The 22,928-nt window shown below is 32.4% G+C and overlaps 1 protein-coding gene across 1 annotated transcript; it reads left to right on the forward strand.

Moving 5' to 3' along the window:
• The first annotated feature begins 11,188 nt into the window (after nucleotides 1-11,188).
• On the forward strand, nucleotides 11,189-21,400 carry LOC134234108 (uncharacterized). The gene is made up of 4 exons (XM_062716169.1): nucleotides 11,189-11,216; nucleotides 11,664-12,066; nucleotides 12,170-12,336; nucleotides 20,973-21,400. The coding sequence occupies exons 1-4, from the start codon at nucleotides 11,189-11,191 to the stop codon at nucleotides 21,398-21,400; spliced, it is 1,026 nt and encodes a 341-aa protein (XP_062572153.1).
• Nucleotides 21,401-22,928: the final 1,528 nt, after the last annotated feature.

Below are 22,928 nucleotides of genomic sequence, written 5' to 3' on the forward strand. Positions count from 1 at the left end.
AGTTGCCATGGCAACCCAAGTATAATTTGATTATGGAATCTTGTCATCCATACAAATGTTTTGTTACATAATGATATTGTATCTGAAGCTACTTATTTTTTCATTTATAAAGTCTTTTGTGGAAGATCTCATTTCAGCCCTAAAAATTTAGCGAAAAAAATGCCTGAATGTAAAAGTAAATTGTAGATACAAAAGTGGTCGTTAAGTGTTCAGAATTGTACCCATGAGTTAATCAAGTACCAAAATAACTTTATCAGACCCATATTAAATTGACATTTATGCCCACTCGCATTTTTAAGAAAAAATATCTATTCGTATCTATCAAAATCTATACCAAAAAGGCCAAAAAATAACTGTTTTTGCATTGTTGCTAGGGAAAAATTCCTGTTGCCATGGCGATTAATGATTATAAATTATTCTTTCCTTTTAAAATTATATGGGAGTTATTTTCTATTACTTGAAAAATTGTATCTGCCACAAAAAGATAAAAATTCATAAGATTTTTTACCCAACCCTTTACCATTTTTCACTTTTTAGTTATCAAAACATTCAATTTTGTTGCTAGGCAACGAATAGGATTTTTCAAAAAACCCACGCTTTCAAAGTCAATCTGTAAAAGAGAAAGTTCTCTACTTTTATGTGAAAGTCATGCAAAATCTGTATTAGCTTGGTATTTTTTTTAAATTGACCTTGAATATGGTCAAAATCAAGGAAAATGCTGAATCAGCAAAAAAGCAAAAACATACATATATTCTAATGTCTACCATAGTACTAGCTTCAGATAAAATATTAATGTCTTGTGTGTAATAAACAATTAAAGTGTGTGTCTTTATCACACAAGTAAATGAGAATTATTGTTAAAGTTTTTATATATAATTTCAGGCTTTAAAGATCAGTGATTTTCAGTGCGTTCAAAAAGAAAAATTGGCTGGTTGCTAAGGAAATTACTTTGATCAGGTTTCCATAGTAACCATGATCCAAAAGATTTTTTATTTTACATACATGGATCATAGGTCAAGAGAAATCTATGTATGGAAAATCATTGAATTCTGAGAACCTGAGTGAATCACCTTTTGCATGATTTTTATATGGACTGGTACTTAAGTATTGTTTTTCAAATAGATGTTGAGAAAATTCAGGAAAAACCGCAAGAATTTTGTTCATAAATTGAAGGGCAATTGAAGGGCATCATCATCCATCGGAACAGAACAGCGTTCAATCATACTACGATGGTTTAAAATTGTTGAAACGGAGTCGGACATGGAATATTAAATTTAATCAAACAACTTGAAGTTATTGGAACTCATTTAGTCCAATGATCTGTAATTGGTTAATTCGAAATTTACAAGAAGTTGAAAACCACTGTTATCTAATTAAATAGAATATTCCTATTCATTTCGTTTTTATGAATCTAGCGCCATCGGTCTGGGCTGTGCAGCCAGCGTATATATACATAGTGTTTCTATTGATGACGCTCGTAAATTATCCTGAACATTGTTTTGAATTTCAAAAATGAAATAAATTATGGTCTTAACATTATTATTGCATACATTTTGCAGTGTGACATGATAGAGTTAGAGAGTCTATATAATTGTTTAACGTCCTGAGAATTTTTCCCTTAGAACTTATGCTACAGATATGTAGACATAATGAAAGCACAAACAGCTTCGTATCATTTAAATCCCTAGTTTATAACATGAATGTACAAGAGGCTCATATTAATTTACTTTTCAGAGACATACATATATCATAGCATATTATGCAGATCTGTCAACAGATGACAGGAAACAGTTGGGCAGCTATATATTTGTACAAAATTTAATCTGTTACAAGAATGAGAATACAGACAATCTATTATCAAAATATCTAAATTAGTAAATCAAATGTCAAATACTTAAAAGTTTCCTATAGAGCTATGAGTTTCCTAGCTTCCCATGTTGTATTTATAAAATTTACAGCTGTATTGAAAAGTACATGCTGAATATTGCTGCAAAAATACAGTAAAGGCATAAAGTCACTCAATAGAAGGTCGACTTATTTCTAATATTATTTTACAAACTTTTACGCAATTTATAACCTTCATTGAGCAAAGACCATATCGGAATTCTTACAAAGCCTCATAATATTATTTAATAATAAGATAATCCAATCAAAGAAAAATGATGATCGTAAAATATATTGATAGCTAATAATTTATGTCAAACTTAAAGTGTTTTACACTGGATCTACTTTATTGATATTTGAGATTATTGCAATTCATCGTCATTTAATGCCATATTTACGTAATGTACATCTTCGTTAATCCATGCGTAATACAACGCGCACGATGCTACCTATTTTTTTTTTTTTTTTTTTTTTAGGTCTGACTAGATTTCCTTTTTTATCATCACACTAGGTAAACATGTATGAATATTAGACAGAAGACATTTATTTAGATATTAGTTACTGTAATAAAAACAAACAATGCATAAATCATAGATTTACAAAATTTCGATAATATTGGTCAGTATTAATTTACATACAAGTCATCAACTTCTTAGAAACACATGGCTATCTTTTTTGTCATATCTATTAATGCACAGAATAGGAGTCTTTAATTTTTTTCTATTTCAAATCAAGAAATGAATAAATATTTCATTTGATTAAAAACTTTCCGTTTTGTAACAGAGGATTGGATAGCAAGTCTTAAAAGTAACTACAGCATAAAGATCCTGTTTAAACACAGAAATGGTATAAAATCCATTGTAGAATTTAAAAAAACCTATAAAAAGAAACAAGTCATGTATTTTTTAAAATAAAATTTGATATTCCGGTAAAAAAAAAGGGCTGACTAGATTGTTATGACTGCTGCGGGGTGTTGCTAAAACGCGGAACGGAAAACGGAACGTTAACGGAAAGCGGGACGGAACGGAAAACGGAATATATTATGTGAGATTAAATCACTCAAAATACGCGAATTTTGCCATAAACAATATATTTTAACACATTCCTTCCCTTGTTATTAGAAATAAGTTGATTTAGTCATGTTCAGCCTCTTTTTTATTGACAAACAAGTTGATGAAACAAGAATATCAGCAGTCTCGTTCAAAGTCATCATTTCGTAAGCTCTATGGTCGATACAATGAAGGTCAATACAATTGATCATTGAGTTAAATTTTTCATACTTATTGTTAGTCCATTATTTATACTCTGAATTGACGATGTTTTTTTCTATTATTTCCCGATCACGACAAGGAGCACACGCGGCGGGTTTGACCGGTCGGTAGGGGATGCTCACTCCTCCATGGCACCTGATCTCACCTCTGAAGTTTTGAAGGTCCGTGTTTGCTCTGCTCTTGTTTTGTATTTGTTTTATGGACTTTTGATATTGAATACTGTTCGTCATCTCCATATCCTTCATTCACGAAAATTGCTGACATAGCAGTGACATAGAATTGAATTTGAAAGGTTGTGTGTGTGTGTGTGTGGGGGGGGGGGGGGGGGGGGCGGTGTAAACTTATGTGAAAAGAATTTTACTAGCAAAAAAAAAAAAAAAAAAAATGCAAACCCACAAATGTGTGATTCGGGAGGGGGAATCAGTTCCTACTCTGATGTCTTTCAATACTTTTTTTGTACACTTTCTTACTACATTAATTAACAATGTGTGGAGCTTTCGATAAACATTTCTATAGTTAAAAAGGTTATGTCTGGAATATGGGAGGGGGGGGGGCAAATATTTCATATCGAGACAAGCCATGTTTAAAGAGAACGAAAATTTTTTTTTAAAAATTCCTAATATTACGATTAGAGCTGACCTTTGCGGTGTAAAGACGAATAATGACCCCCATCGAATAATGACCGGGGGGTCATTTTTTAACGACAAAAAATGACCCCCACCCGTAGAAAAAATTCATTTTTTGTAGAAAAAAGGGTCCTAGGGGGTCATTATTTTATATGTTAGTCCTATAAAATAATGACCCCCATTGAAAAATGACCCCCTTTAAAGTGTTACAAAATATACACTCTTTGATATATTTTTCTACAGCGAAACTTATTTTTACATTTTCTGTAACCAGAAAAATACAAAAAGTCGTATGAAATAATTAAGAGTTTACGTAGTCTTTCAATGATAAAATTGTGTTTGAAAAGAGATTCTTTAATTGTCAAATAAATAAAATTTCTTTTTAATATTCCTCCTTACAGAGTTTGCTTAAAGAATGATATTCCACTTGTTTTAGAAATCAAACCATGCAAAAATCAGGTTTAAATACTTTTTAATAGGAAAAATTAAATTTTCCGTAATTTCAACTTTTAGTTTGTTTAAGTTTGGCAAATCCTATTTGACAATGAAAGAGGAGGAAATTTTTATCCACCCCCCCCCCCCCCCCAAAAAAAAAAACATTACGCTAAATCAAAAAAAAATAATAATAATAAATGAAAAGCAAAAATATAAATAAAACTCTATACCTTTTAATAATTCTGAAAGGGGCTCTAGATAAAATATTGAAATGAATTAAGCCTTCACACAAGTACTATCATATCATAATTTACTTAGCCATGATTAAAGCATACTTTAAATGTTGGTGGAGGTATACTTGAAAGTATTGTGGCAAAGTAACAGTTAAAAATTAGTAGAAAAGTAGATTATTTTCAGCTTATTTTTAATTCCTTTCTTATAGAAATATAAAGGTAGGGTGTTTTTTTTTTTTTTTGCTTTTGTTCAATATCGACTTCCTCCTAAATATGAAAGGCATTGGGGTAAGTATAAGACCTATAAATATGCTCTGTAAAGTTATGGGCTAGTGTATTAACGTAGAACCTACTTCGTATGACATCATAACTGGTAAATGTGTTAAACCTGTGCTAACCCATTAAGAAGTCATAATTAATTCAATGCCACTTTTTCCCGTACTTGACAGCTTCAATAAAAATGGTAGAAAATACTGCATTTTGAAATTCGCAGAATTCAATCATGCCAACATAATCTTAATTCAATTCATATATATTCATATATTTTTGGTTTATAATGCTTAATGGCAATATATTTCTGGAATAAGAGAAAATATGTAGGCACCTTTTATTTACTAGATCTAGACCTGAAGTTGACAAACCCAAGACTATCTAGTGTAATGAAATTACAATGTACATACAACTTTCGTAATAATTTGAATGGTATGTAATCATTTTGAAGGAATGCATAAATCGTAAGAAATCTTTAGTTGTCAGCTATATAGTATAATATCTTGATGAAATGTGTCTAAGTCAAAGATGTAGATCGTTTGATCGTGTGTACATTTTTGTGATATCTATAATGAAATGATGTGCATTCCTTTTAACAATTATTTGTTACCTATTCATATTCTTGGTGTTTGATTACAATTTTTCTATTAAATATGATCTTTTCAAAGTAAAAGTACAATTTCTGATAAATATTTAATCTGAAAGTAACCCCAAACAGTCATTTAATCATTAAATCCCGTGTAAGTGCAAAAAGGTCAAGAATATGAGTATCGGTAAATAGCCTATCTTTCATTAGTTAGAGGAGAGAGGTATATATTTTAATCATTTTTTGTAATCATTTGGCTATGTTCTTCATCATATTGAAGATTGAAAACATTGTGACAAAGACTTCTAAAAAATATTTACAAATATAGGGTGCATAATTGACTAAAAATAATAGAGTTCATTTGACTTTTTTTTTAATGGTGGACTTATCTTTTATGTTAATGAAATAAAAAAGAAATTATTCTTGATAAAATATTGTTTAATATTATTCAGTTAAAAAAGTTTATAAACAACGATGTTTGAAGAAGTATTTTTGTGAGTTTTCGTATTCCCTTTATGACATTAGTACCCCTAAAAAAATTTGAAAATGTGAAATCGCAGTATGTAAATACTATACCAAGTTTCACAGCCTGTTCTAGATTAAAAAACAAGGAAACATATCATGATATCTTAACTGATTGACAAGCAAGTACTAATTTATCATTTTGAAAAGTTTGAAAATCTTGTGACAAAGACTTTTCCGACGTAGGTTCTACCTTTAATTCTTGTTTTACTCCACCCTTTTACTCAGTTCTGAGTATATTTTTCAGAGAATTTAATATGAAAATCAGAACAAACATTTTCATGTTGTAACGTCTTCTTTATAATGTACATTAATATGAAAAGTTAATTGAAGACCATTTCGTTTTATGTCCCCGTAATCGAAGATTCGGGGGTATATAGTTTTATCGTGTTCGTCTTTATGTCCGTCTGTCTATCTGGCGGTTTGTTTGTCCGCAAAAACATTAACCTTTACCATAACTTTTCATTTATTGAAGCTATGACTTTCATATTTGATATGTATATTCCTTGTGACAAGACCTTACTTTGGGTACCACTAAATTTGACCTTTTGACCTTTACCTTGGAATTTGTCCCATTTTACACAAAAATGCAAAATTTTTACTTTGGCCATAACTTTTAAACGGTAGATACTAGTACTCTCATACTTCAAATATGTAGTTTTGGGGCATTACCTTTCATTGGATACTAAAAACCTTGACCTTTTGACCTTGACCTTGGAGTTTTCCGTACTTATGATTTTTTTCACCTTGGCCATAACTTTTGAACGGTAAGGGCTAGGGTATTCATACTTCACATATGTTATCCTTGTTACATTAAACATTTTCTTAAGAAATCATCAACTTTGACCTTTGAGTTTGACCTACCTTTCAAAAACTTATCCTTAGCCATTACTTTTGAACAAGTGGTGAACAAGGGCTTACCTATTTGCAGTTGTATTTCTTGTGAGAAGACCCTACTTTGGGTAACAATATATTTAAATAGCATTTAAGAAAAGTTTAATCTTCGCTATGTTGCCATACAGGGGCATAGCTGTTTCACAAACACATCTTTTTAAATATGAGGATTTGCGGATAAGAGATGGATACCTCAGACGGAAGGACGGACATCCCGATCACTATATACCCTCCCGCCATATAATAATATATAATACTGCTGATTTTTTCTGTCAGTTCGATGATTTCCACCATCAAAAAACAATGTTTACCTAACCCTTAAGGCTTGATAAATCTTTTACTCCTTTAGATTCTGAATCATCGCATTTACCCAAAAATATGGCTATAATTGTATAATGTTATGAGATCAACATATCATCAGTTTATTCCCAATAAGCTCAGGTAAGCATTTTGGCAGATATGCTTCTTTATCTAATGTTTTTTGCCCCCTAAAAATTTTAGCTTTAATCTAAAGGGGGTCATTTTTCTACGGGGGTCATTTTTCTTCACGTGGGTTATGCAAATTTTTGAGTAAGTTACACTTTTTCTACGGGCAAAAGGGTCATTTTTCTACGTCGAATAATGACCGGGGGTCATTTTTCGCTGTCGAAAAATGACCCCCGGTCATTATTCGATGGGGGTCATTATTCGTCTTTACACCGGCAAGCTTGGCTAAACACATCTAACGTGTCAAGTTCATTTGTTGTTAAAATTTTATACAAAATAGAGAAGCTTCCTAAATATTAAAATTCTGGATATATATAGTTGCAAAACTTTTCTGTGTTAAAAAATGTAGCATCTTTAAATTTAATGAAGTTATATAGTCTGTATGTGGTACATTTGTGCAAGGGGGGACAGGGTGGATATGAATGGTGAAATATTTTAGTTTATTTTTCCGCTCTTTGGAAAGGTCTGAAAAGTTGCAAAAGGTTCTCTCTTTCCCTTTTGACATTAGCTCCAGACCTTTTCACTATTGAAATGTTCATTAAAACCAAACAGTAGTAAGTTTGTGTAAAAAAAAGTATTGAAAGATGTTGGACTCAGAACATACACCCCCCACCCCCCCCCCCCAAAAAAATTGTCCTTTGTCTTTTAATTTTCGCTTGTCAAACTCTTTTAAAGTAGGTTTAAACACCCCCCCCCCCCCCACCGACACACACACTATCAAATTTCAGGGATTTTCACGTACAAGACACTGAACATGACTTAATGATCTGGTTTTTGATTATAGGGGATTTAATATAAATAAAATATATTGTTTATGATAAAAATTGTGTATTTTAAGTGATTTAATCTCACATAAAATATTCCGTTTTCCGTCCCGTTCCGCTTTCCGTTCCGTTTTCCGTTCCGCGTTTTAACAACACCCGACTGCTGCGATATCGAAAGCTGGATTTTCCATGGTTTTGAGATTCGATTATAAGGTAAGAAGAAAAAGGTTTGAATATTTTGTTTTTAAACAAATTTTGAGATTATATTTTTTTATTTGATAGATAGAAAAAGGGGGCAACATCTCATTCAAGTGATATCAATATTTGAATAAAAAAAAACCAGACGCTAGCAAAAAACTAAAAAGCAACTCCAGAAAAACCTCTGCTTATGGTAGGTCCCTACTCTTAGAATTAATTGGATAATGGTGCAATTTTTGTCCTGATTTACATAAATAGATACTTTATCTACTTCAAAAGCACAAAAAGTACAAAGATAATCGATATTTTTATTGAGATAGGGTGTGAAACACTCATGTACCCTCTTGTAGAAAAAACAAAATCATCACTGTTATAAAGACTGTCTTCATTTTATGTCATAGCACATGGCAAATAAATTCTTTTGAACATAAATTACAAGGATAAGGATAATACTTAATAATTTCAGGCTATGGTACACATTTCTGCTTAAAATTAAGAAAATATTGAATAATTAATCTCATTTCACTTATAAAGTAACAGAGCTCAAAACTCAAAGAAAGCTCTCTATTAGAATAATTAATTTGTTTACCCTGATTTTTTTGTCTTAAATTATAGCAACCAATGCTTGAAGTATCTTATAGGCATGATAAATGTAGTGGTCATCTGTTTTTTCACCGAGATATAGGGTAAAACATACAGGTACCCCCATCGCAGTTCAACAGCTCAAGCCTTTTATGTTGACAAAGATATTTATAAATCAGCTAAAAAGTGAAATATTCTTTTTAAGAACAATTTTATCATTATTTACACACCCTTTCCTAACCACAAACATCAATTTTATTCTCAATTAAATTCTTTATTCATTATGTACTGTGATCATGTCCACTACTGATGATCTGACTTTCCTGGATGCTTATTACATTTACTAGTTATGAAAAAATTATAAGCGATGTCTTTCAAGCAAAATTATGTCTGAAATTGCAAATACATCATTAGAAACATGTGTTGTTGGTTTTTAATTATAACTGAGTACCTGAGTTCGTATGTAGAAAATTTGCCGTCAAAAACGAAAGTAGGAAAATCCCATCTGCACAGCATACAAATTGTGCATAAATAAAAACCACAAACGAAAAGTTTTATTCAATGACATAATAGCAAATTATTCACCACGTTTTCTGTACACATGTATCGGAAATATCTGAGATGTACCAATGCAATCATAAAAGTCTAGTATCAGTGTAACCTCCTAGGCAAAAAATATACCGCATCTGAAAAGCATGTCCGGCATTTGACCTCGCGCTTGTGTTTTAAATCTATTCAATTTTCTGCTACATACCGTATGAATCTCAATCCTTGCACAAAAATACCCTCAATCATCTTTATACACCCCTCCAGCATTTCTGTAGACGTTGTTTACATTTTTGCTAATGTTATATGTACCATAATTTTTAAACCGAAAACGGTAATTCCGGCTTCCGGTTTGACACGAGTAGCCCCCTACTATACAAAACGAGATGATTTTTTTAAATGTTACGTATGCACATGTGCGACAATGTTAATATGTAGTAAAGATACAGACCACCCAATTATTTTTTGACGAGATTCCTAGAGTATTCTTTATGCATGTTTTTTCTGCTGCATTTTTTAACATTTTCTATTGGTCTATATTTTTTCCAGATGTAAAAAAAATGTAAAATGCTTAAAACGAAACCACCTTTTTGACGTCATCATAGCCCCTTAATTGTTTAGACATTTCCTCTAATTTACATTGTAATTTTTATATTATCTACAGAATAGGGTAAAAATTAAGGAACAGTTATATTATATAAAGGATTCTGGATAACAATTAGCAAATAAAAATATCAAAAGTGTTTTTTCTTAGTAACACTTATGTAGGAAAAACCATAATCTTCGAGACTGCGATGCTTGGACTTTCCATAAGATATAAAAAGATTTTTTTGGCTTAAAGTTTAAAATACTGAAAGGAAAAAGAAACGAATGAGAAGATTAATGCGATGTAAATTTGATTGTGAAATTTGGTAACTGTGCACTTGAATTGGTGTTAAAATCAACTCAACCATAAAATGTATGACCCTACGTAGGAAAAGTTTTTAAAATGCAAAAACACGCGCATATTGATGATGACAGTTTTATGAATACATTTTGTAGTACCAATTCATGCACGGGTGGTACAAACACGTCTTTTTTTTTGCATATTTGAAGTCAGTATAAATGTCTTGCAAGACTATCAAGGCTAACGGATGTTTCATTGGATTTAGTATGTGAATTGCATATTAAATTGATCGAAAGACAACAACGTGTTACGATGTAGTTTGTTCTTTTTTTTAAACTATTCGACCAAATAACATTGTTCACTTGTCAGAGAGTAATTTGAATGGTTTCAAACCAATCGTGACATTGACGTAGGCGCATAACAAGGTCACATCAAGATATAACTTTTATCATGCACCTCTGTAATCGTCAATGCATCACCACTGAAAACGATATTAAGATTGTAAGTAATCCTAATCGTACCATTCACTCTAAAACTGATAGAGACTCGTTGCTTTATTTTGGTCTGTGGGTTTAACCACTTTGGGCCGGTATTACTCTCACTTTTTGCGCATGCCTGTGTCAAATTTCTGATTTTTTCTTTTTCTTTTTTTTTTTTGCCCTGTATTTGTGTGCATGTCAAGTCTTTCGTACAGACATTAGCAATAACCAAAACGGCTAGATCCTTTGACTTTTATGTTTGTTCTTCAATCAATAATCGGTGGAATGAACTGAATGGTTTGGATTGAAGACTTTAGAATGCACGATTACTCCCTGTCCACTTATGGCTACCCTGTCGGAAAGGTTGAATAATATACCTAATAGAAAGATAAATGCATTAATGAACTTTTTCGTACTGGTGCTTACTAAATATCTAAAAAAATAATCCATGTACCTTAACGGTTTTTGGCTTAAGCCAACAAACTTTTTGATAGAACCTAATTCTTTTTTTAGGTTAACCGAAAAAATGAATATCAGTCAGAAAAATGAAACAGGTAAAGTATTTTTCTTTATTTTCATTTTAGACTGAAGACAAATACTTTGTTAAAGCATTTTTTGCATCGTTTTCAACAACATTTCATTAATTTAACTATGTTTGATCATTAGCTTCTGAGCAGACTTTTGTATTGTCCTCAATTTAAATATTCTAAATAGTATGTACGTTCTTACAACAAATTCTATAATGTTAATTAAACTATTTTCAATTAGGACCCCATGGTTGAATTCCATACAGAAAACGTTTAGAAAGGAACGATATTTTGTGGTGGAAAGTTTTTTAGAAGAAAAAGATATATTTTTCATCTTTTGAAGTATTCAGCATTGTTTAGTTTGAACTCCTATTTTTACATGAAGGCTGCACACAGAGTACTTTTTTGTAACTTGTCAGTAATTTTTTATAGCTTTGAGTCATGTTGGAAATGTAGTTAATTTCTTTCTTACAGGTTCCTTCATAAGCCCGTTTATAATTGATGATCTGATTATAACTTCCTCATCTGTTGCCGGGTTCACTCTAATCGCCTGTATTGTAGCGCTCATTTTGTGGTTACAAAAAGACTTCAGAAATGTCCCCTATGCTAAAAATTGGAAACACGGTTTGATGCATATTTCAGGGACATTGGTGGCAATTGTCCTTTTTTTATTTGACTTTGCGAGTGACATCAATATGACATACATTTTCTGGCATGAAAACAGCATTGAAAATTTTATTTTTTCTCTTATATTTACGGGACTTCCAGTTCTTGTAAATATAATAACGATAATTATGGTTGTGAGAGAAAATGACAATGTCAATAAGATGGTTTTGGTCTGCTGTATCTTCTTTTCGCCGTTCATTCAACTATTTGTGTAAGTACTTTTAAACTTTAACATTTTTAAAGCCAGACAAGGTTTTTGCTTTTTACTAATCATTAATGATGATAAGGTTAACAACATCCTTCTTTTTCATTAGGTTGATGCCAGTTTTAGCTTTGGGTGAACAAAGCAAGAAAGCTGAGACACTGGTTAGATTGGCATCTTTATTGGGCTTGATTGAGACAACGTTTGAGTCTGCACCACAAATAATTGTTCAAATTTCTATCAACATACACAGTACAGAAGATGAAGAGTCAAGCATAAGTAAGCTTAAATTATTATGCTCTTGGTATGCTTATTATTAATAATCTATATATAATTTATTAAGGTATTACGTTTCAATGTAAGACCTTATTGTTTTTGTTCGGTTTCTTCTTCCCTATTATTATTCTTTTTTTTCTTACCGATTTTGTGCACGCGAGTTCTCAGAAATGGCTTAAGAGATTTTCACCAAACTTTCAGATCTGATAGATATTCATCTGAACCTTGTCGGAAATTTTAGTCACTTCCGGTCGAGAGTTATGGACGATTTTCTTATTTTTAGGGGGTCGGCTTGTCCTGGAAAACTCCTCCGTAACGACTTAAGATATTGAGTCAAGATTTTCGGTGATAGTAAAGGAAGGTTTGCTGAGTTGCAGGCAGGCGTCCAAATCTTTCTAGCGCGAAAGGCGCCGAAGCTCGGTAGAGCCCAAAAAATATCTCAGAAACATCTCACAAAATTTGATAGGTTTTGTTTCATATCTTCGTATATATTGATAATTTGTTAAAACATATAGAAGAGAAGTTGTGTAGTTTAATAAGACCTTTCATTTGAAATCAAGAAAAAGGGACTGACCCCTAAAATAAGGGTCACAGAGGGGCCGAAATTCTTTTATCTATAACTCTCTAATAATCAATATTTTGTTATACATTACTGAAGCAAAAGTATTCATCTAAACTATAAACAACAGTTTAATAAAAAAAATGGATCTTTTGTTACGTAATTAGGGGTCACAAGGGGCCAGAATGTCAAATCTTTGAAGGTTGATATCTCAAAAAGGTGGAATATTTTGATCAGCAATATTGAACAAAAGATGGTCAGAATTATGTTTTACACAATATACATGTACATACTTTGAATTTTTGTGAAAAGGCCCCATTAAGGACTTGTTGGAGTGGCCCCTAAATATTTCTATTCAGAATATCTCCACAATGAAAAGAAATCTCTGAATAGGTGTTGAACAAATATTCTTTAGAATGACAAGACCTTTCATTTGATATCAAGAAAAAGGGGCTGACCCCTAAAATGAGGGGTCAGAGGGGCCAAAAGTCTTCTATAATGATCAATATTTTGTTATGCATTACTGAAGCAGAGGTATTCATAGTAATGATTTGCAACAATATATAATGTTCTAAACAATATTAATATTTTGAATTTTTGTAAAACAGCCCCATCAAGGACTTGTAGGGGTTGCCCCTTAATATCTATATGAAGCATATCTTCACAAGGAAAAGAAATCTCTGAATAGCTGTTGAACAAAAAGTCTTCAAAATCACAAGGTCATTTGATATCAAGAAAAAGGGGATGACTCTTTAAATTAGAGGCTTCAAGGGGTCAAAAGTCTTTCATCTTTAACACCTTAATGATCAATATTTTGTGATAGGCATACATTATGAGAAGCAAAGATATTCATCTTAACGATTTGCAATAATACATGATAAAATTTGGATCATATGTTACGTAATAAATGGTCACAAGGGGCCAAAATGCTATATTTTTTATGCTTTACGTCTTGAAAAGGGGGATTATTTTTATAAGCCATATTGAACAACAGATGTTCAGAAAATTGTGATAAAAATCAGAAACTTTAAAGAACTAGGGCGCTTTTGATTGGCATTCGGCAGGAACCTGGGCGTACTTGAAAAGTGAAAATTTTATTGACATGTCACATGAAATTTTAACATTTTTTTAATTTATCGGGTTCCTGTGCAACAGGAACGGAAAATATTTTCCCGAAATTGAGCTTAGATTTGCTAAAAAATAACTTGAAAATTGGCCATATCAGACATTTGGTACAAAATGGTACTTTTTTAAACACATTTTTCTAAAAAATTTCTATGTCTGGGTCTTCTCTCCATGATTTTGAAACGTTATTTGTGTGTATTTTAATTCAAAGAAACGAATACACTTTTTTAAAAAATGGAGAGAAGACCCAGAGACCACGAAAAATGAACTTTTCCCCAAAAAATCCAAATGTGTCAATTTGGTGCGTCTTTGTCCTTTTAAAAACATTTGTTTCAGTGTAGCGCTGATAGCTCAGTAAGTTAGGCTACCAATTCAATGCACTCGAAGCGAGAAGTTTTTGGTTCGAGCCTGGCATGGGGCGTTATTTTTTTTTTTATTCAGGCAAACAACCATTTATTTTGTCAGTTTCGTTTTATGTACTTATGTTTTAAAATTTTGAATTAGATAAATTTTGGTTCAGTTTTGTTCTCAAACGAAATCAATTCTAATCTTCTATTTCAATAATGTACATGTACACGTATCATGCATCTATGCATTAAATATTTTAGGTTTAATTTTTTGTGAAACATTACTATGTTATAGTACCCCCTAGTAAAAAATGGACATAAATGTTACAATTTCACAATGTCTTTCAAACTAAATGAAAACAAGCAAATTCAAAGAATTGTGGTCCCCCGCTTTCGGTGTCTTTGCGAGTGAGATGTTATCTTTATGACATATTGTGTGTAGTATGAACATCCTATCATATGTCATTTATTTAGAAAGTAACATTGAAGTTGATTTTTTTCATGATGAAAACCCTAATCCTGACCATTAAAAAGTTATGGCCAAAGTAAAAAGTTTTTTAAAAGTAGGTCAACTCCAAGGTCAAGATCAAAGAGTCAAAATTGTTGATATCCAATGAAAGGATTTCTCACAAGGATTACATATGTGAAGTATGAAAGCCGTAGCCCTTACTGTTCAAAATTTATGGTCAAGGTTAAAGTTTTTTTCATAAGTACGTAAATCTTTAAGGTCAAGGTCAAATGATCAAAGTTGTTGATATCCAATGAAAGGACTTGCCACAAAGAATACATATTTGAAATATAATAGTCCTAGTATTTAGCGTTCAGAAGTTGTGTTCAAAGATGAAGTTTTTTTTAAAAGTAGTTAAAACTCCAAGGTCAAAGGGTAAAAGTTGTTGGTATCCGATGAAAGGTTTTCTCAAAAGGAAAACATATGTGAAGTACGAAAGCCCTAGCCCCCACCGTTCAAAAGTTATGGTCAAGGTTAAAGTTTTTTTTATAAGTACGTAAATCTCCAAGGTCAAGGTCAAAAGGTCAAGGTTGTTGATATCCAATGAAATGTCTTGACACCAGAAATACATATGTGAATTATTAAAGTCCGACTATCTACTGTTTAAAAGTTGTGACCAAGGTTAAGTTTTTAAAAAGTAATTAAAACGCCAAGGTCAAGGTCAAAGGGCAAAAGTTATTGGTATCCAATGAAAGGTCTTCTCACAAGGATTACATATGTGAAGTACGAAAGCATTTGTCCTCACTGTTTAAAAGTTATGGTCAAGGTTAAAGTTTTTTTCATAAGTACGTAAATCTCCAGGGTCAAGGTCAAAAGGTCAAGGTTGTTGTTATCCAATGAAAGGTTTTGCCACAAACAATACATATGTGAAATATGAAAGTCCTAGTACCTACTATTCAAAAGTTATGGCCAAAGTAAAAGTTTGAAATTTTTGTGTAAAAGTGGGTCAAACTCCAAGGTCAAGGTCAAAAGGTCAGATTTGGTGATACCCAAAGAATGGTCTTGTCACAAGGAATACACATGTGAAATATGAAAGTCATAGCTCCACTAAATCAAAAGTTATGGGCAAGGTTAAAGTTTTTGTGACGGACAGACTGACGGACAGACAGACAGACGAATGAGATTTAATGTCCCCTCGCTTTCGCGAAAGCGGGGGACAAAAATAACCAATGGACGTGTTTGTAAAATCTGACCAGGTTTGTTCAGTCAACCAAATCATGGACATTTAAACCATAAATGTTTCGTACAAATGATTCCTGCAGATCACCCGCCAAATGCGCCCATCTTCTTTAATGAAGGAAAACTTAATGTCATTCTCTTTTCACGAATATCTCAGTCAAAATCACATCTCATCTTATTGAGAAATTCATCGGAAGACCTACTCGTTGCTCGCAACGAGATCTCATCTAGTTAAGGTTTTCCGTCTCCAAAGGAAGAATTATTGTTTTCGTAACGTTTCTTTTTCCCTATTATTAAGGTCTTCCGTCTCCAACGTTATCTCTTGTTATTCTTCGGTTTCTTTTACCCTATTATTATTTTTTTTCAACCAATTCTTGTGCACGCGATTTCTCAGAAACTGCTCGGTCAATTTACATAAAATTTTCATATGTAATAGATCGTCAATCGATCTTGTTAGGTTTTTAAGCGTTTTTAAGACGTGACTTCCGGTCATGAGATATGGACAATTTTTTTTTATTTTAAATTGCAATTTTTTCTGAACTTAGCAGCGAAAACTGCTTAAGATATGATCTAAAGATTAATTTGAGATGATAATTCATGACTTATAGCGTTGCAGAATTACCTATTCGTGCGTCGTCAATACTTCTGGTCGCTTCCGAAAGCAAATCTAAAAAACGCAATTTTTCAAATTTTGTTTTTTATTTGAATAGAGACCCTTTTGCAGAAGCGAAATATGTAATTTGTTTGAAAATCGAACAAGCCTATCTCGAGATATTTGCATTTGAAAACGCGAATCGGCGATTCCAGTGGCTAAATGGTTAGCGTGTTGGATTGTCACGCGGGCGACCCGGGTTCGATCCCCCGTGTCACCAAAACATTTTATCATTTTTTCTGCTCGCTTTTTTCGATATTTTTTAATTTTAGACCATTTGGAACAATATATTATAAACTTTAAAGCATATCTTGCGTAATAAGGGGTCACAAGGGACCAGAATGTCAAATCTTTGACAGGTCGAGGAAACTATTTTCTGTGACGTAGGAATAAATTTACATGTTAAGTGAGGAACCAACGTGACTGATAAATCGACCAATCAGCTCAATGAGTTGCATTATGGTCTACTACAAAAATACACACGTGTTTCTAGAAGGCCAATTATTTAAATCGCTCTCGGAAAAACGTGATGCATTTTTCCAAGCATTTTACACACTTGATACAATATGAACAACATTATCTACTGATTCCATGCTCACATTTATATACAAATGATTTACAATGATAAAAATTTGGGTTTTCTCCACTCCATTGTACAAGTCCGTTTGTTGACACTTTCCCAGTGCTGTATAGCTGTACGGTCAGTGAAAAGTCAATTTCACGTGACTATTCCTTGGTCCAAAAAAAATCAACTCTGAGGTGTGCTCACGTATTGTCAGTGTTTATAATGTACACAACCTCGAAATACCGGTATATGCTACTCATGTTCTCAATGTGCATGATGGTTTATATGACAGGTAAATAATAAGAAAAATGCAAAAAATATTTTTTTTATAAAATGCAAGTTTTAATTTTTTGTAACAAATAACTGAGCAACAACTCCATAAATTTAACCAGTTACATATGGCACGTACATTAACGGATATCGAGTTAAACAATGTTAAAAAATTGAGTCTTATTTATTAGTGTAGACTTTGTGAGCGGTATTTCAAAGTTCTATTTAACAAGGAAAACTTAGTTTGTTTGTTAATGTGAGCATGGGGAATCTTAATAAGTACCCAATCTTCGTATTTTTCATGACAAATTACAAAAAAAATGTGCGCAATCGCAACAATATCCATATAAGGTAGTTTCCTCGACCTGTTTGACGCTTTATATCTCGAAAAGGGGGAATATTTTGATAAGCCATATTGAACAAACGAAGGCCAGAATAATGTTTTTAACAATATGCATATGTACTTTGAAGTTTTGTAAAACGGCCCCATTTAGGACTTGTAGGAGTGGCCCCTAAATATTTCAATTTAGCATATCTCCACAACGAAAAAAAAAATCTCTGAATAAGTGTTGAACGAAAAATCTTCAAAATCACAAGACCTTTCACTTGATATCAAGAGAATTGCGCTGACCCCTCAAATTAGGGGCTCAATGGGGCCAAACGTCTTTTGTCTATAACTCTCTTATGATGAATATTTTGTTATACATTATTGAAGCAAAAGTATTTATATCAACTATTTGCAACAATATATCATACAATTTTAAGCATATGTTACGTAATTAGGGGTCACAAGGGGCCAGAATGTCAAATCTTTGACGCTCTGTATCTCAAAAAGGGGGAATATTTTGATAAGCAATATTGAATAAACGATGGCCAGAATAATGTTCTAAACAATATGCATTCATTGAATTTTTGTAAAACGGCCCCATGAAGGACTTGTAGGAGTGGCCCCAAAATATTTCCGTTTAGCATATCTCTACAACGAATAGAAATCTCTGAATAAGTGTTGAACAAAAAATCTCCTGAATCACAAGACCTTTCATTTGATATCAAGAAAATTGGGCTGACCCCTCATTTTTGGGGCTCAGAGGGGCCAAACGTCTTTTATCTATAACTCTTTAATGAACAATATTTTGTTATACATTACTGAAGCATTATATCTCAAAAAGGGGGAATATTTTGATAAGCAATATTGAACAAAAGATGGTCAGAATAATGTTCTAAACAATATGCATACTTTGAATTTTTGTAAACGGCCCCATTAAGGACTTGTAGGAGTGGCCCCTAAATTTTTCCATTTTGCGTATCTCCACAACGAACAGAAATATCTGAATAAGCGTTAAACAAAAAATCTTCAAAATCACAAGAACTTTCATTTGATTTCAAGAAAATAGGGTTGACCCCTCTCATTAGGGGCTCAGAGGGGCCAAAAGTCTTAAAAGTATATAACGCTATTACTGAAGCAAAGTATTTATCTTAACGATTTGCAACAATATATGATACAATTTTGATTATATATTACGTAATTAAGGGTCACAAGGGGTCAGAATGTCAAATCTTCGATGCTTTATATCTCAAAAAGGGGGAATATTTTGATAAGCAATATTAAACAAACATTGGTCAGAATAATGTTCTGAACAATATGCAAACTTTAAATTTTTGTTAAACGGTCTAATTAAGGACTTGTAGGGGTTGCTCCTAAATATTTATATGAAGCATATCTCCACAAAAAAAAATCTCTGAATAGGTGTTGAAGAAAATGTCTTTGAAATCACAAGAACTTTCATTTGATATCAAGAAAAAGGGGCATAGAGGGGTCAAAAGTCTTTCATCTGCAACTCCTTCATGATCAATATTTTTTGATAAGTATCCATTATGAGAAGCAAAAATATTCATCATCTGTTACGTAATAAGTGGTTGCAAGGGGCCAAAATGCTATATTTTTTATGCTTTACGTCTCGGAAAGAGGGAGTATTTTTATAAGCTATATATTGAACAAAAGATGTTCAGAAAATCGTGAAAAAAAAACAGAAACTTTTAAATTATTGAAGGAAAACTTAATGTCATTCTCTTTTAACGAATATCTCAAAATCACATCTTATCTTATCGAGAAATTCAACGGAAGACCTACTCGTTGCTCGCAACGAGATCTCATCTAGTATTATTCTACCATTTTTTCCCGTGTACATGTTTATGAATATAGCATTTAGTTATAATTTGACAATTTTATTGACGTACAATTCGTGAGCTCTTTAAATGTTAAAAAATAATATGCGTGTGTACATAATATACATTTGGTAAAGATAAACATTGAAAACTTGATTGATTGATTGTATATTGTTTAACGTCCCTTTTGAGAATTTTTCACTCATATGTAGACGTCACCGATGCCGGTGAAGGGCTTCAAATTTAGACCTATACTCGGCACTCAGGGCCATTGAGCAGTGAGGGTTCTTTATCGTGCCAACGCCTACCGTGACACGGGACCTACGTTTTTAAGGTCATATCCGAAAGACCCGTGACTTTCACTTCTAGTGCCGAGCGCTTGGCAAAGAAACAGTCACTATCTATGTTTACGTCTTAGGTATGACGCGGCGCCGCGATCGAGAATCGAACCCGGGCCTCCCGATCACGAAGCGAACGCTCTACCACTAGGCTACTGTGACCGGTAAACATTGAAAGAAGAACGCTTCCAACATTTTTTGGGGGGTGGGGGGTGCATTCAAGAAATTTGCAGGAAATTAGTATACATTTTAATAGAAATATAACTAAATATGATAATTAATCTATCTAAAAAATCAATAGGAATGAAAAATATGGAGAGGGCAAACTCACTTAATTAATTTCCGAGAGTACATGTACACGTAAGTATTACGTTTCTAAAAGAAGTAAGCATTCAATGTTGACAGTTCAACCCCACCCCCATCGCCCCTGAGCCGTTTATATGATTCTATGTTCCCCAACTGATTCGGTAGCCAAGAGCATGCTCTAAATAATTATAGGTTTTTAACTGAAGCAATTTACTAACGAATAATTTGATGTTACAAGTAAAAACCCAGTTTAAGGTAAGCTGTTTTCGAAAATTCTGCAATCGTTTTCCATGTTTTAGCTTAATGACCTTGATTGTAAACTTTACTTATATGGTCACTCTTTATGTGACTTGATTCAAACAATCTGTTAGGTTATTGCTTTTACATGTATATCTAATCCGACTTAGGACTATTCATGATCAATAGATATAGCCCATGGCAGATATTACTGATTGACAAGGCATACATTCACTTTTTAAGCACCTGATCTCACCCGCAGTGTTTCCTGCTTGGTCCTTTGTTTTGGTGGTTTTGTCCTAGTCATGATTCGTTTCATTAACATGATTTCTGAGATTCGCTATTTTTACCTTATGCATTGCATTTAATTTAGAATTTTTTTTATAGAATACATCAGATATATGACACTGGCTGGATCAGCTCTTGGACTTGCAAAATCAATGTACAACTTTAAACATAACGTCGAGAAAGGGGACACTGGTACACTGACTTTCCGAACAAAACTTGTGTCATTTTGTTCTCGCATTGCAGAAATTGGGCCAAGAGTTATTCTCCTAGCATTGCTTGTTTCAGAATTTAGATTATACTCTGCTGTTTTCTTTGCTTGTCATATTGCTATTACGTTGGCAATAGCTTTTGCAGCTGGGCGTAATTACAGAGTATCAGACGAATTTAAAACTGGGCGTAAAATAATGCTCTTGTTGCTTGGGAGTTTTGCAAATACCTTCTTCTTTTGCAAATACAAGTTGTATGAAAATGTTAATGGATTTGCGCAAATAATGTATAGTGTTATCTTTTACATTTTTTCTACATAGAAAATATAGTTATTCTCATACTTTGGTGTGTATTAACAAATGACAAAGGGGTTTGGTACTTTTATGCTAGTATTGCTGCAACTGTTGCAGGATCGATATTACACATCATTTCCTTAATATATGTTCATGTGCGGGAACGTTCCATCTTTTTATAATGAGCGAAATTTGGTAAGTGTCTCAACCGGCCCCTTAAAATGAATATCTTATTTGTACTTTTTATATAGCTTTAATTTGTACAACTATATATGCGACCTTTATTGGTCATTTCTTTTTGATTAAAATGTCGTTGTTTTAGAAATATGACGTCATAAAAATAATGTTTTCCCGCCATTTTATCATATTTTGTATAAAACTGCTTATTTTCAAGCAGTTTTTCTTCCAGAAAATATAGAGCGCAGCTTAGAACAAGATTTATATTTTTACCAAAGATGCATCTATCCAATACTAATAAGTTGCAGAAAAATTATTTATGTTATACATTGCGCTCTATGTTTCCCATAAGAAAAAAAATCAAGAAAAAGGCTTATTTTTGGCCTTTTTGTTAGATAGCAAAAATAACATTTTTTCTCATTTCATTTACAGCTAGTGAGTGCATATAGATGTGAAAAATATATTGGAAATATTTCTAATATAATCTCTTTTACAAAATAAATATCAATTAAACATATTTGGATGTCATGTTGATTTTTAGGGGGCCAAAATTGGCTCTTATCATATATACTCCTTTACAAATATAAACGAAGAATATGATGTTTGTCAGAGGTCAGGTGTCAATATTTACTTTATCACACGGCGCAATAATATATACCGGTACATCAATATGAAATGACTTGCTCTACATGTATAAAATTAATAAACAAAATAAGAAAGTAAAATAATAATTATTTTATTTGCAATGTAAACAAGTATCTCATAATTTTTTTTGGTTATCGAATTAACCTGTGTACATAGAGAATAAATACCGATAGAAACTATAGATCTAGCCTTTGTAAGTTTGTTTACAAGTTTTATGTCACTTTTGTCAGCTGCACAGTCTCTAACGTTTATCCTTATTTTTGGGGTAGACCTTCAGTTAAATCTTCATGATAAACTATTTTTTCATTAAATTCTACTCACGATAAATGTGAAAATCTGTTGGAAAATATCAAAGCATCGATCACGCCACGAACAGCTGATAAACACCTCGGTGTTGTCGTAGTTCAATGTAAGCTGTCGCCAGTGTCTCCGTGTGTTCATCATAAATATACACTTACTTATTGAAATCGTAGATTGAATGTTTTTGATCAGATTTAATGCTTGATTGCAAATTAACTGGCTCGGTCAAGTTTTTCCATCCATCAGATCCATCCCTCACTTTCCTAAACTGCCCCAACCCAGTTTTTACCGTATAAAATGGGTAACTATTCAATTCATTCCTTAAATATAATATGTTTTATTTCGTAGAGTGTAAATAAATATAATTAAATAAATTGAAACTACTTTTTTACAGTGTGTTTTATAATTTTTCATGTTTGTATATCCCATTAAA

The sequence above is a fragment of the Saccostrea cucullata genome, unplaced genomic scaffold, assembly GCF_032062105.1.
Source record: "Saccostrea cucullata isolate Sc308-1 unplaced genomic scaffold, CSIRO_AGI_Scuc_v1 ctg3817, whole genome shotgun sequence".
NCBI lineage: Eukaryota > Metazoa > Mollusca > Bivalvia > Ostreida > Ostreidae > Saccostrea > Saccostrea cuccullata.